We start from the raw sequence: 14,561 nt of genomic DNA on the forward strand, positions 1-14,561 counted from the left end.
ACTTGAACCAATAGAATACATGTTTACTCTTTGTAGCGACCAAACCTATAAGGGATCCAACATCTTGACTTCAAGGATAGTAAAGTAGGAAGAAGACAATGAAGGTGTCTGACATTTGCAAAACTTGTCACAAATTGTAAAAGACTTAGAATATGATAACTATCTAAACACAAGGCTTAAAACTCTGATGTATGAGAGAATATAGTCCAAAATATACGTAAATTGCATAACTAAGTGAGCAAAAAGTTGTGTTAACTAGTATAATGGGTAACATATTAGGAAAGTACACGACGACACGGTTTAAAAGATATAAACTTCTTAAATTTTTGACTTTAATCGGAGGAGTTATGATTTTTTGTAAAAAGTAAAATCAACCGCATAAATAAATTTTACAACGTCAAAATGTGTGACATCCCCAATTTCAAGGTCATTTTAAAAATTATATTTATGCTTATTTAAAAGTCAGAGTATCCATTTTAAATAATAATATTACGGAATTTGTTCCCAAAAAACATAATAAATATATCATCAAAGAATATATATATATATATATATATATATATATACACACACACACACACACCATATAGTCCAAATCAACAGTATAACATACATAAAGTATATTAAAAGATATCAAGACAAATCCATAGACTAACATTCTGTTTCAAGAAGTTTCTTATTTCAGGATTGTGGACAAGAAATGGATCGAGTAAAGGCCTTGGTCTTCAAGGGAATAGAGTTTAGACCTTATTAGATGTTGATGATATTGGTTATGTAATCTAAGCCATTGGATTGTGTTTTGAAGCCAAAGGGTATATGGGGAAATTATATGTTAGGCTTCTTGCATGAATTATGGTTTTTAGTTCGACATGTGTTAATCCAAAATTAACTATATAGAAGAACAGGGCTCATCAATACCTTTCTGTGGATATAAAGATCGTCAAAAATAGAGTTGAAACGAAGAAATTATGGTTGTTTGAAGTTGTAAGGGATTTGTGTAGAAAACTGTCGCCACAAAGTGGGGATCAGAGCCCACGGCGTGGCAATCGCCACGAAACTGCGAAATGTGGCCATGGCACGACGATCAGTCAGGCCCCATCCTATTATTTTTAGGGTTTTCAATGTATTTAAGCATAAGGTTCTGACTTTTTGGCCATTTTATCAGCCTCCATCACCTCTAAAATCCCTCGGGAGAAACCTTAGCCTCCACATTCAATAGTTGAGTTTTTCCTCTTTTCTTTCTCATCTTTTGGGTGCTTTTTATGATATTTTGATAAAGTTTAAAGATCAAGAATGTTCTTTTGGTTGCAATGAATGATGCTTCAAGTTTGGATCCATCAAAGACACCACATTTCTGGACTATTGTAAGTACAAATTTCAATCTTGTTATCTAGTTCTTTAGATCTTGACATTTGGGGTTTTTTTTGGCACTTTTGGTCCATTTTATGGGTGATCTTGGAGTTGAATGGACTCTAACATCTTTTGACCATTTTAGAATGCTTCATGGAGCTCATGGACTAAGAAAACTGTGATCTTTTACCTTCCCTTATAGCCATTGTAACGTCTCAAAAATTATATAGGTGACAATTTCATTTTTAATTTAACCAAAAACACCAATTATCATTTTCAATCATTCAAAAGTATATCAGAATAAAAAAAGTTATCAGAGTACAATCCCAAAAATCATATAGTTGCGGAAACATGGGTGAATGCGAAGCGATCAAGTCGGGCCCTTCCCTTTCGAACCAAAAGTACTTGAAAACCATAACCATAAAACCGTAAGCACAAAGCTTAGGGAGTTTCCAAAAATACCATGTACCATGCATACCATTGGTCCTAGCCCTCATATTGGGCCCAACCCACCATAATAGGCATAACCCTCATACAATGGGCCCATCCCGACATACCATGCAAGAGTCACAGAGATAGCTAGCATCCCAAATAACATACATTAGGCCTAGCCCTTCCTAGTCCATAAGCCCAACCCAACATACAAATTGGGCCTATATTGTCATACAATGGGCCTAGCCCAACATATCATGCAAGATCACAAAGACAACTAGCATAATAGATCCTAATGGGCCGGTATTGGTGCCTTCGACCCACGAGTACAGTGAGGAGACTCACCTCAATCCAAGAGAACCGAAACGCATACGCTACTACAATCGAGATCCTCACACAATCAAAATACCCTCGATCAACAATTAAGACAAATCCCAAAATCCAAGGTCCAAATCCATATCCTATCCTTCCAATGAGTAAAATACCATTTTACCCTCCCCATATCTGACCCAACATCTCATGGCCCAACTCCCAAAAGACCCAAGGACCAAAGGGCCCAAAATGAGCTTTCCAGGAGTACGTCCCGCGTACCAGATTGGTACGCCCCATGTACTACCTGCTGCTACACAAAGTACAACTCTCCAAAGCTTACCGACGTGAAATCCTTGCATTACGTTGAGCGTTACGCATACGTATGCCTAACGAACTCATCATATGGCAAAAACTCACATTAAGCACTTAATGCTTAAGACCAAAACGTCCACACTCAAATCTAACCTCTAAATAAGGTCTTAATCCATAAAGTTGCCAACTTTACTCCTTTGCATGTTTTAATGGGACCCAAAACCCGTTTTTATCCATCTCAACCCATAATATGAACACCAACTTAAGCATGATTCATCAAAACCCATCAAGATGACATTTTTATGGTTCCTAATAACTCCATAATGGATAAAGTTTCCAACTTTATCCATTAGAATGGTCAAACCAACCAATATCTAGTCTTTAAGTCTCAAAAGGACAAAAAGTGCATCTCTTCCAACTTAATCTATTAAGTCTAAGTCTCAAGCCTTTAGATCTGAATCGATATGATGTTTAGATGGATAAAGTTTCCAACTTTATCCATAACAAGGTTGCAAACTTTCAAGATCTAAACTTTATACACTAAAGTGACAAAAAGCTCATAACACCCAAGACTAGCTAGATCTATCAAATGCATCGTCAAGATTCAAACTTTATACATTTAGAAGAAAGATCAAGGTGAACACAGTCTGGATGTACAAGCTCCAATGCAACCAACACTACTCCAAAGAGCTCATTCTTCTCCAAGATGCACCAAGAACACTCCAAATCACTCAAAAACACATTCTTTTGCTCAAAAGGCTCAAACTAGTGTTTGGGATTTCAAGGGAGGGTGTTGGAGAGGTGGAGGATGAGAATGGAATGGTTTTATGTAATCCAATTAAGGGCTCAAAAGGCTGTTTTATGTAATCCAATTGATGGGGTTCTTATGGATTTCAAGATGAGAATGAGCATGTTGTTTATGATAAAGATTGCGAACCACTCATACATACATATGAGACAAGTTTATTTCATAAAATTTGCAATGTTGCGTGCAATTTCTATATCTTTAGCTATGAATTTACTTTGAATGAATGTGTTGATTTTTGTTGTAAAATCTTGATATTGGATTTGCCAGGTTTGTGGCCTTGGACTTCCCACTATCATTTTGAACACCACACTTGATGTAGGTAGGACTACTAAGTTTCCATTAATTTTCAATTGCAACTACAAGTCATAAAATGTCATTGCAAAAATGGTTCTTGTTATAATTAACATTATACTGTTTTATGTTGTTTCCATTAATTATGGATTTTTTTGAATACTACTGTTTCATTTGATGTTATTGTGCACTTCTACCGTGAAGGGTAAAATGGTCATTCTATATAATTATGTTATATTTCTATCGAACTTATATATTTTATCCGAAAAGGTAAAATAATCATTTTCATCATGCAACATAGTCGATGAGAGATATAATTAAATAATATAGACATATATGTGACTCGGTTAAATCTGATTCAATTAACAACTATCAAACAATCGCTTTGTTGAATGACTGAATTAAATATAAATTTTCTTTATCTTCAATAAATTTTTTTGATTGTAACGAAAAAGAAAATTTGTTTGTCATTTTATTCCCTTTTAGACCGTATTAAGTTATTAACTATTAAAGCGTGACCGGTTTGAAACTCTAATCATTTTTCCGGTCCATCTTTTCCAGGCTGTTCCTAGTGCTTCCACACTGTAAACTCCGAATTCCCCTTTCAACCCCTCTTATAACCAATTCCATGGCTTCCTCCGAGGACAAAATCGTAAACTCCTAATCGCCACCGCTGACCACCGGCCTCTCCCACCGCAAAAAGTAGATCTACACGAGAAAGAGAGTGATCTCATTTGAAGTTTCAAAAAAACTGCACACAGCAAAACCCTAGAACCTCAAATCAGTTCATGATTTTGAGTCGAATCTAAGGTCAACAATGGGGGATTTCAATCTTGCGCTTGTGATTGTGGCGATAGTTGTTTGTGTTTTGGTGTTCATCTTCAATTTGTACCTCCTTGTCAATTACCAACATCCCGATGACAAAAACCAGGCGTATTTCCCCAAATTTGTCGTAGTTTTGGGACTCTCGGTCGCTGCTATCTCTATACTTATGCTCCCCGCTGATGTTGCCAACCGGCAAGCTTGTCAGCACGCTATTTATAATGGTGCTTGTAATCTCACATTGCCGATGAAGGATCTGTGGCTTGCTATCTACATCATTGATGCTATTCTTGTGTTCTTCGTCATTCCCTTCGCAATGTTTTACTACGAAGGCGACCAAGACAAGTAAGTACTTCGTAGCTGAAATAAATGATGATTTCATCACAACTTTGTTAAGAACACTACTAATAGCTAAATGTTGATGTAAAATCTGCAACATCGTTCGATTTGAAAGTCATAGCTCGTCTAGAAAAGTTTAGTATACAGCTACCTTATCGAGATGCCACAAATAGGAAAATGGAGGTTTCAAATTTTGTAATTGAAATCAACTACGTTGGAAACCCAACTTTAAGATGCTTTCACCTGGTGAAGCATTCATTAAACCCTAAATGTAGATGTCTGAGTTGAGATTTATTTTTGTATTGTGGAGAATTTCTGCAAGGACACTTGATCTTCTCAAGAATTATTGCATACATAGAAAAAATTTCTAAGTTGTTTGACTTAATTAGTCAAAAAGCATCTTATTCTGGAACCAAAAGACTTGTTAGAGCATATTAAACATTGAAAGTGTATGTATTTATGCTTCTAACTATTTTTGCTCGTAGGACTATTGGCAAGAGGATTAAAAGTGCATTGATCTGGGTGGTAACTACAGCCATTGTTTGTGGCTTGGTGCTGGGTATCTTATACGGTTAGTATCTCCTCCATTTATTACTTTATGGCTACAAGAAACATTTTCACTTATGATCAAATGCAATTAGGAGTAGAAGCTACTTTTAGTCATTTAGGAGGTTGATCTCCCTGGTTTCCCATGCAAGTAGGTATGATGGGCACTGCCAAAAAAATTAGCTTACATGGCAAAAATTACTATTCTAGCTTTGCATTTTGTATACTTATAATAGGATCGATGAATGAGATGTTTCTATGCTTTGACATAATCTGACAGTGGTTAGTTTCATGGTCACACTAAAGCATAAATGGGCATGGTGTCTGAATTCACAGCATTGCTTGCTTACGAAAACGTGATTTTTAGTTACTGTAATGAAGTCTTTTTGAGAAACTTACAAAATACGAGTTTTAGAAAGCTCGTAGGCGATTTTAACAAGTAAAAAGTCTTTTTAATTGGATTTATTAGTGATTTAATGTGAATTTTTGAAGATCAGGTACTTTATAAAAAGAACAGCTCAGAGCAAAAAGCTATTTTTGACCCATCAAACATTTCATTTTAAGCTTGATCACTTCCGCACATAATGTAGCAGCATTCCAAGGATTTCACAGAGCTAAAAAAACCTTTTTTGATGATGGATTTTTTTACAGATTTTACAATACATTACAATAGTTAGGTAAAAAAACTAAGGAAGAAAGTTATGGGTTACCTTGATTAGATGGCTATTTTTGATAAAAAAATCTTTAAATGATGGGGTATACAGGGTTAAGGTGCCTTGTTTTTCTAGGTACACTTTTTAGTCTTTGAGTTATTGAGTACAACTATAATTCTTATAAAACCTATCCGTATCTATTATATTTGAACAAAAGTAAGGATTTGTTGAAGATAAAAAAATCTTTAAATGATGGGGTATCTCGGTATCTGAAGATAAAAAGATGTGCACAGTATTACTATATTTCATATTGCAGAACTTATGGAGTGCACTTTCAAATATAAGCAAGAATCCTTTTTAGTGTCACAAACAAGTAGTTCTTAGCACAAATACCTGGTTTATATTATAATTAAACTCTTCTGTCTTATATTTAAACATATAGAGACTTCATGTCATATATATCTTCTTTTTGGTGTTTGAGTCGGCAACTTTTCATGTCACATCTCTTAATATATCAAATATTGCTGCATCTTTCTCAAATTTTCACATGACTCTCATTTAAGCCATAATGGATTTTCATCTTTCTCAACTTTTCATGTCCTAAGTAACGAATGGGTCCTAAAAGCTTCTTGTTTGTACTCTTATTGGATGTATGTTACATTTTTACTGAGTTGTATCATCCTCATTTGATAGGTGTTATTGGAAAAGTTGATTTCACAGTTCGACACCTGTCTTCTTCAACAGTGCAATTCCCAAGCACTTTCCAATTCTCTAGTGGTCAACCATGTGTCAGCAATGGTGTACGCCAGGTGATGGATAAAATCTATATTTTTCTTTATAAAAAAATCTTTAAATGATGGGGTATCTTGGTATCATCTTCAAAACAAATTAGCCACATCTAGTTCTTATATGCCTCTTTCTCTTCTATGGATGACAGTGTTCTGCCTATGATGCTAGTCCTTCATCAGAGACAACATGGACCATGCGATCAACTTTTCCAGAATATGTTGTTGCTCTTGCTACAATTGTGGGCTCTGTGCTTTTCTCTGTAAGTTTAGTTTATTGGATTTGTGATTGTTAATGTCATGTAGCATGTAGAGAGTTAGATGGCTCTTACTAAGGTAGTGTTTGGTAATCAGTAATCGAAGAGGAAATGGAATGGAGTATTCCTTCTCGTGGGCTGATTTTTGTTCCATACCATACCATACCATACCATACCATACCATTCCGTTCCATTTCTTCCCCCATTCCATCATACCAAACACTTTCTAATTGTATTCCATTTCAAGGTCGGAATAAACGGTGTTTCAGAAACAACATTTGTTATCTTCCCCAAATAGATGTGACAATGTTAGGTTTTTTGTGCATTATCCTAAACCTTATCTTGTGATAATCAGATATTTGGTGGTGTTGGCATTGCTTGCCTCCCACTGGGGCTAATATTTTCTTTCATAAGGCGCCCAAAGGCAGTGATTACTAGATCACAGTATATCAAGGTATCCCTACATTACATTTTGCTCTTTATAATTCACAAATGCATTGCCAATAATTTTAGTTAACAATGAAGGTTTTGCTTGTTTTTTTTATAAAAAAAAAATTGTTTAGGAAGCTACAGAACTTGGTAAAAAAGCAAGAGAGTTAAAGAAGGCAGCTGATGCACTTCATCAGGAAGAAAGGAGTGGTTCAAAAGGAAGGAAATGGCGTAAAAATATGAAAGCCCTAGAAAAGGTATATTTATTTAAAAAAAAAAATCTAGGTGCATTAAGGCATTGAATTACCTTTGTTAATTATATTTATATATTTTCAGGAGTTATTTCTTTTGGAGGATGATGTGATGGCTTTAGAAGAGATGTACCCTCAAGGCGAAAAGGTGATAAACATTTTTTTTTTTTTTTATTTCTTATATTTTGTTTAATGGTTTTCCTGATAATCACATATTAAGTAACTCATTCAGGCAGAGACTACCTGGGCCATGACTGTTCTTGGCTATCTTGCAAAGCTTATACTCGGAGTCTTTGGGTAATTCTTATTTCTTAATTCCATTACAATCAAAATTAAATCTTATAGTATTTATTAGAATTGGGTTCTGATTGATTGTATCCCTATTGTTAGGTTAATTGTTTCAATTGCTTGGGTTGCACACATCATTATATATCTGTTGATCGACCCTCCACTTTCTCCATTCCTAAATGAGGTCTTCATAAAGTTGGATGACATTTGGGGTAATTTCTATTTCTGATTCCTATTCCATATGACTGATTAATGTTGTTACATTGACCAAATTGTCCTTCCTTCACCAGGTCTTCTGGGCACTGCTGCCTTTGCGTTTTTCTGCTTCTACCTTCTGCTTGCAGTTATTGCTGGTGCAATGATGCTTGGTCTCAGACTAGTGTTTATCACTATCCATCCAATGAAGTAAAATGACCTTTCTATCCAATTATGTTTAATTGTTTAATTTTGACTTGTGAATTGAGTATCAAGTAAAATGACCTTTCTGTCCAGGTGGGGAGGAACTCTCATGAACTCTTTCCTGTTCAATGTGGCTCTCATTCTTCTTTGCTCCATCAGGTAGGCTGACTCATTTTCTTTATTTTTTATTTTTTTTTAACCAGAATCTCAGAACATAATTGATAAAAAGTTCATTTTTCACCTTTTTCCCCTGTCAATTCACAAATATATTTTACAAGATGATTGGTTTATGGGTAAAATACACGACACAAATATATTCTTATTATAACCTTATTTGGGTTCAACAGGTTTTTATTATGTTCAACTTTTTAATTTCGTGAATAAAAAGTTCATTAATTAATGTTTATAGAGTAGAGTTAAAAACTATACATTGTAAAATCCGATATAAACAAGATCATATGAAATTCATTTTATTCAGACAGACCAATGACACATGATTGTAAAATGTAATGACTCATTCCATTCCATTGCTTGTTCTATTACCTTTTTTCATTCCATTCCATAGAGATATTAATGACTCATATTCCATTCCAATCCATTGTTTGTTGGTTTTAGTGTTATTCAATTCTGTTCGACCGCATTTGCATACTACGCACAAGCTACAGCTGCCCAAGAAATATTCGGTCATACCCTGCAATCTCTTCGTGGAATCAAATACTTATACAAGTCAGTCTCAATTACTCTCCCAATTTCACTTTATATTTAAAAAAAAATCTATACTCATTAGTTAATCCATTAATTATTCACAGGTATAACATATTCCAAATTGCATTTGTCGTTCTAGCTGGCCTAACCTTTGTGTATTATGCCGCCTTTGTAAGTTTCACCTTTCCCCCTCATTTTTTTACTTTTTATCTTTTGATAGTGGTAAAAAGGCGATAAAACATATATTTTAGTAAATAATGTTCTTGTTAACTTTGTCAATAGGGATGGAGGAGAAAAAAGCCGAGTGGAAGGTTCCAACTATCGTCTTAAAAAGTGTCTTATTACCGTAATCCATGGGAAAATTTTCACTTAATTTGAGTGCCTTATTATACAGCTAAGTCTCGCATCGAAGCGATTTCATCCGATTAAAAGTCTTGAGATTTATTACTGTTTTTTTTTTTTTTTTTTTTTTTCTTTCTTGTGGTATTGGTACCATTTGTATGTATTTTTATTGTAATATGTTATATAATACCACCTAAAACAGTTAACGCAACTCCACGTTACATGATTCTTTTAACTTTTATGTGTGATCATTTATTATTGGACGTATGAGATTATTTATAGTCGTGTAAGGTTGTCTGATGAAGATATATGAGTTTTTGTTTGCGTTCCCTTCTAAAGTTGATCCTTTACACTGTAATTATTATAAATATATATTAAGAGATAATGCTATATGCAAACCCTAACTGCACATATCAATATCGAGGCACCAATCAAACCCTCACTAAATCTTGATACTTATTTCGACCTTTTTTTGATTTTTTTTTTCCCTGATTGCGATCATCCTTGAAACCTGTTGTCACATGTGTAACTGACTCACTGTTGAAGATCATCGTTAAATGCCTTGATCATTTTTCAAAACCATGTAATAATTTTCTCATTTTTACCTCTTATTTAATAAATCTTCATTCCAACCCTTTTTCCACATGTGTAACTTCGCTAAAATCAGGGTGTCGTGACTCACTATAATAGGAACAACAAAATAAAATGTCTTTCAGGTCTTCATAAGCCTTTTATTGACTGAGCTAGTTCCTTTAGTATTCTTCTAGGACTAGTACCTATCATATGATTTCATTATAACAATGATAAACTACAAAACCTTAGTGAGCAACTTGGATCAACATATACATAATTATTTACGATATAATTACCAAGGAATAAAAACATGTGACAAGAGAAGCATCATACTTAATGGACACAATACAATTAAAGTGTTGGTTGCTAAACCCAGACTTAGATATACCCACGTCCTTTTGGGCATTCTTATTGGCAGCCCCTCTTCTCACCTACCCTAAAACAAATATCCTTTTAGCTTTTTATGTTAAACAAAGCCCTAATCTAATTGGAGCTTCATTTTCATCCACGATTTTGGTAAGTACCCCTAATTTGTGTATTTTTGTTTTTGAATTGTTCATTCTTTCTTTCTTTCTTCCTCTGCCATGTATTTGGATTCAAGGGCATCCCATAGATCTTTTGTAGATTCATGATTTTGATAGATGTCAAAGAGAGAGTTAGACATACCATTCAGAATGTGCCCACGATAGATGTAATCACCATTTTACCATCTATATCTTCTTCAGGTATGTTTAAGGGGTTCATCCTCCATTGGTTTTGGTGTATGAGTGCTTAAAATGTGAACACCTTTCAGTGTAGTAAGAAGAAAATTCATCTTCTTTTGCCAACGAAGAATATTAGTGCCTTCAAACTTATCCAACTTCTCGAGTTTGGAAGTCATGTCTATAACAGATTAGAATTTGGGGTCTTAAGAATATCAATTTAATTTGATATTTCTAGGATCGTGATTGCAATCACTTTCCAAAATATGTGATTTTGACTATATATAGCCTGGGGTATCACGGAATCAGATTTGGGATAATCCAAAGAATTACAATTTAGAAGTCAGACCACTTTTAAATCAAAAACACAGAAAATACCTTGCTGTTTTGTGTTCATGAGAGATAGATCAAATCAAAAGTATGGTTTTCGTATATATATATATATATATATATATATATATATATATATATATATATATATATATATATGTTCTAACCCATTTTTTGGAACATTCATCATTCTTATATAGATGTAAGAAATCGGTTGGAAGTTGGTTACAAGGTGGTTAGATGGAAGTTGCATGCTTTTGGGGCCAATGTGGTTAATTAGTTACAAGGTGGTTAGACGGAAGTTGCATGCTTTTGGCGCCAAAAGTGTTGGTTATTATGACATAACCAACTAATGACATCATCATGATATCACTACTAGTTTTGGATGGAATTTGCATGGATGGACTCATTCCCGATATAGTAATCTGATTAGGTTACAGGGGCTGCCTCGAGCCCCACAAGGGCGTTGCCCCTTGAATCCATCAACTGACCAATCAACGGAACCACTGCCAAGGGCTCTGCCTCTTGGACTCTGCAAGGGGCGGTTCCCTTAGACCTTTCTAGGGGCACAACCCCTTGGAACCCTACACCCAGGGGCTCTGCCCCCAGACTCTTATATTCTCGAGTTCACATTTATCACTCTGAGTGTGCATCCTGCACATCCTGTCTCGATTACTAAATAGAGCTTAACCTATCTATTAACGATATTAAGGATATTAAGTATATCTTATAGAATCCCTTTAAACTAGGAATGTATTTTGTTGTATTTATTGTTTCCTGTATTTTCTACATCTCGTGTATTATATATTGTTAATGAAATATCCTCCACAACGTGTGGTGATTTTATCAAACCTTATATGGTATTAGCCTAACTTTGATCATTCTAGTCGCGTTTATGTTCTTCTTCCTCATGGCCGTTGGCGACGATTCTTCCATTTCTCTCTCCACCTTTCTGCACATGCTTACCATTAAGCTCTCTTCAACCAACTATCTTCTTTGGAAGAAACAAATATTACCTCTTCTCTCGTATCAAAAGCTTTCTGGTCACACTGATGGTTCCACTGTCAAACCTTCTCCCACCATCACCGTTAATGATGATGCCGCCCCAAATCCAACATATGATACTTGGCTCCATTTGGATCAACGTGCCCTTATTATTATCCGGTCTTCGCTTTCTGATGAAGCTTTGTATCAAGTCTTAGGTCTTGAGGATTCCTGTTCGGTTTGGCGTGCCCTTGAAGCAGCCTACAACCATGATTCTGTGGAACGCATGCAAACTCTACGTGATTCTCTCCAAACTTTGCAGAAAGGTAACTCCTCTGTTGCTGAATACATGCGTAAATTCAAGAATATTTATGATCAACTATCTGTAATTCGTCACTCTGTTGATGATATAGACAAATCCCATTGGTTCTTATGTGGTCTTGGGTCTTCTTTTGAGACGTTTTCCACTGCTCACCGTGCTGTTAAACCTTGGCCTTCCTTTCATGATCTACTCTCTCAAGCTGAGGTCATGAACTTTTCCTGCAATCCATTCATGGCTCCACTCCACTAGAAGTTGCTTTTACTGCAACTCAAACTTGCTCCCAATCTTCAAATCGTGGTCGTCGTTCTCCTCATTGTTAGCTTTGTTGTAAGGAAGGTCATTATGCAACTCAGTGTCCTGATCTCAACTCATTTGCAACTCGATCACCCCAAGCCGATGCAAACCTTTCCACTACTTTTCACTCTCAATGCCAAGTTCATGACAACTCTCCAGATTGGTATGTTGATTCTGGAGCAACTACTCACATGACACCTTCCTCTTCCAATCTTGACAATGTCAAAACATACAAAGGTAAGGATCATGTCACATTTGGTAATGGTATATCTCTCCCTGCTTCTCACAAAGGCCACTATTCTCTTATAAATAATATAAAAATGTTGGATATCCTTAATATCCTATAGAATCGAGAGAGAGAGAGAGAGAGAGAGAGAGAGAGAGAGAGAGAGAGAGAGAGAGAGAGAGAGAGAGAGAGAGAGAGAGAGAGAGAGAGAGAGAGAGAGAGAGAGAGAGAGAGAGAGAGAGAGAATGTATTCTGTTAAAGACAGTCCTTCGCGTAAATTGTTTTGAATGGGTAAATCAATCATTTTCCCTTGAGGATCTGACATTAATCCTCTCATACCTACTAATTGATGTACCTGAGATGAAACTAATGAACATTCAAATTGACTTTTGAACTCATTTTTTTTATCAATTTGAGTGTCAGACTAAAAAACTTATTTGAGAGAGAGAGAGAGAGAGAGAGAGAGAGAGAGAGAGAGAGAGAGAGAGAGAGAGAGAGAGAGAGAGAGAGTACTGCACACATGACATGATAGTTAGTTAATTAAGGACCAAAATGAACAAAATGGTATCATAAAATGAATCAAAAGGTAATCATATTCCAATATAGATCTGATCAACAAACAGGCTGAAGCTAGAGTTTATAATTTAGTTTAAAAATTGAGATCTTAATATAAAAGAAAGTTGTTTGAATCGGAATGGATTGAGATTGACGTGAATACGATTTGTATATTGTTGCACGTGCACATGCAAGCTGTCACTCACGAAACCAAATCCCTTGTCCTGGAATTTGACCCATTCACATACGTTTGCGTAAAGTTGATGGAATCCCTACAAAACAAAACCCCACCCACTCGTGTACTGTTTCTTAAAATTCCACTGCCAGCGACGTACCAACCCATCCAAACACTATTTTTGGCCTTCTAAAAATCCCATACAAATCCTAAAATATCAATAATATTAATGCCTACATTCTTCCTTTCGTACGATGCAATAAACCAATATATTTTTATTATTTTATTAATTTTATTTTTTTCTTTTTGTTTATCTCAAAATCAAAAAGGAAAATCATTGACAAATAAATTTACTCTAGCTGAATGGCAATTTGTTAACACTTATGATGTTGCTATATATGCATCAGTGAACACTATCAATTTTCTACTTTTATTGTTTTTTTTTCGTGTAATAGTGCAATTATTTTACTACAATAAATTAGCTAATAATATTAAAAAATAATGTGTTCTTTATTTTTAATGGAACCCACACAAGATGAGCTCACCGTCCCGAAATGGCACTTTCAAATAATGCAAAATGTATGACAAGTTTTGCTCCATGTCATGTCACCATCTTGTGCATGGCCTTACAATTACGTTACACAAACATGTATCAAAATATATTACAGTCAATTTCTTTTTTTCTTTTTTGCATAATATATATAATGTTTCAAAAAGATATATGTGTCGATAAATTTGATGTTATAGCTAGAAGGTTTAATGATAAGCTCTATGATTAAAATCACAACGAAAATTCATTGTTTAAATTAGATTGCTAACAATTTGTCAGATATACATTGATAATTAATTATATAAGCCATAATTTGTCTATCAATAACAAATACAATCTATAAAAAAATTAAAAATAATGATGCATCTTTAACGTAAACTGAAACCTTCAAATAAATGTATCTCCAATAGCAAGCAACTTTTTTATTATACTAAGATAAAAGGCTATCGATAGGTCAGATAACAATCAGAGAGAGCATTCCCCAGTTCAACCAACAAAAATCTTTTTATCCAAAGGAAAGACAATGTGTA

General features: G+C 34.8%; 1 protein-coding gene across 1 annotated transcript; it reads left to right on the plus strand.

The window, feature by feature from the left end:
• The first annotated feature begins 4,029 nt into the window (after nucleotides 1-4,029).
• Nucleotides 4,030-9,588, plus strand: LOC145137965 (LIMR family protein At3g08930). The gene is made up of 14 exons (XM_079072107.1): nucleotides 4,030-4,672; nucleotides 5,152-5,237; nucleotides 6,559-6,674; nucleotides 6,803-6,913; nucleotides 7,263-7,361; nucleotides 7,471-7,593; nucleotides 7,673-7,735; nucleotides 7,820-7,884; nucleotides 7,978-8,087; nucleotides 8,166-8,280; nucleotides 8,368-8,433; nucleotides 8,890-9,000; nucleotides 9,084-9,150; nucleotides 9,262-9,588. Exons 1-14 carry the CDS (start codon nucleotides 4,323-4,325, stop codon nucleotides 9,307-9,309), a joined length of 1,530 nt encoding a protein of 509 aa, XP_078928233.1. The 5' UTR covers nucleotides 4,030-4,322; the 3' UTR covers nucleotides 9,310-9,588.
• Nucleotides 9,589-14,561: the final 4,973 nt, after the last annotated feature.

This window comes from Lactuca virosa, chromosome 9 (assembly GCF_052849685.1).
Source record: "Lactuca virosa cultivar CGN04683 chromosome 9, Lactuca_virosa_CGN04683_v6, whole genome shotgun sequence".
NCBI classification, from domain to species: Eukaryota; Viridiplantae; Streptophyta; class Magnoliopsida; order Asterales; family Asteraceae; genus Lactuca; species Lactuca virosa.

Coding starts and splice junctions, on each gene's coding strand:
- LOC145137965 (XM_079072107.1), top strand. CDS start 4,323: ATGGGGGATTTCAATCTTGCGCTTGTGATTGTGGCGATAGTTGTTTGT. Junction 7,736..7,819: donor TGTACCCTCAAGGCGAAAAG/GTGATAAACATT, acceptor TAACTCATTCAG/GCAGAGACTACCTGGGCCAT. Junction 7,885..7,977: donor CTTATACTCGGAGTCTTTGG/GTAATTCTTATT, acceptor CCCTATTGTTAG/GTTAATTGTTTCAATTGCTT.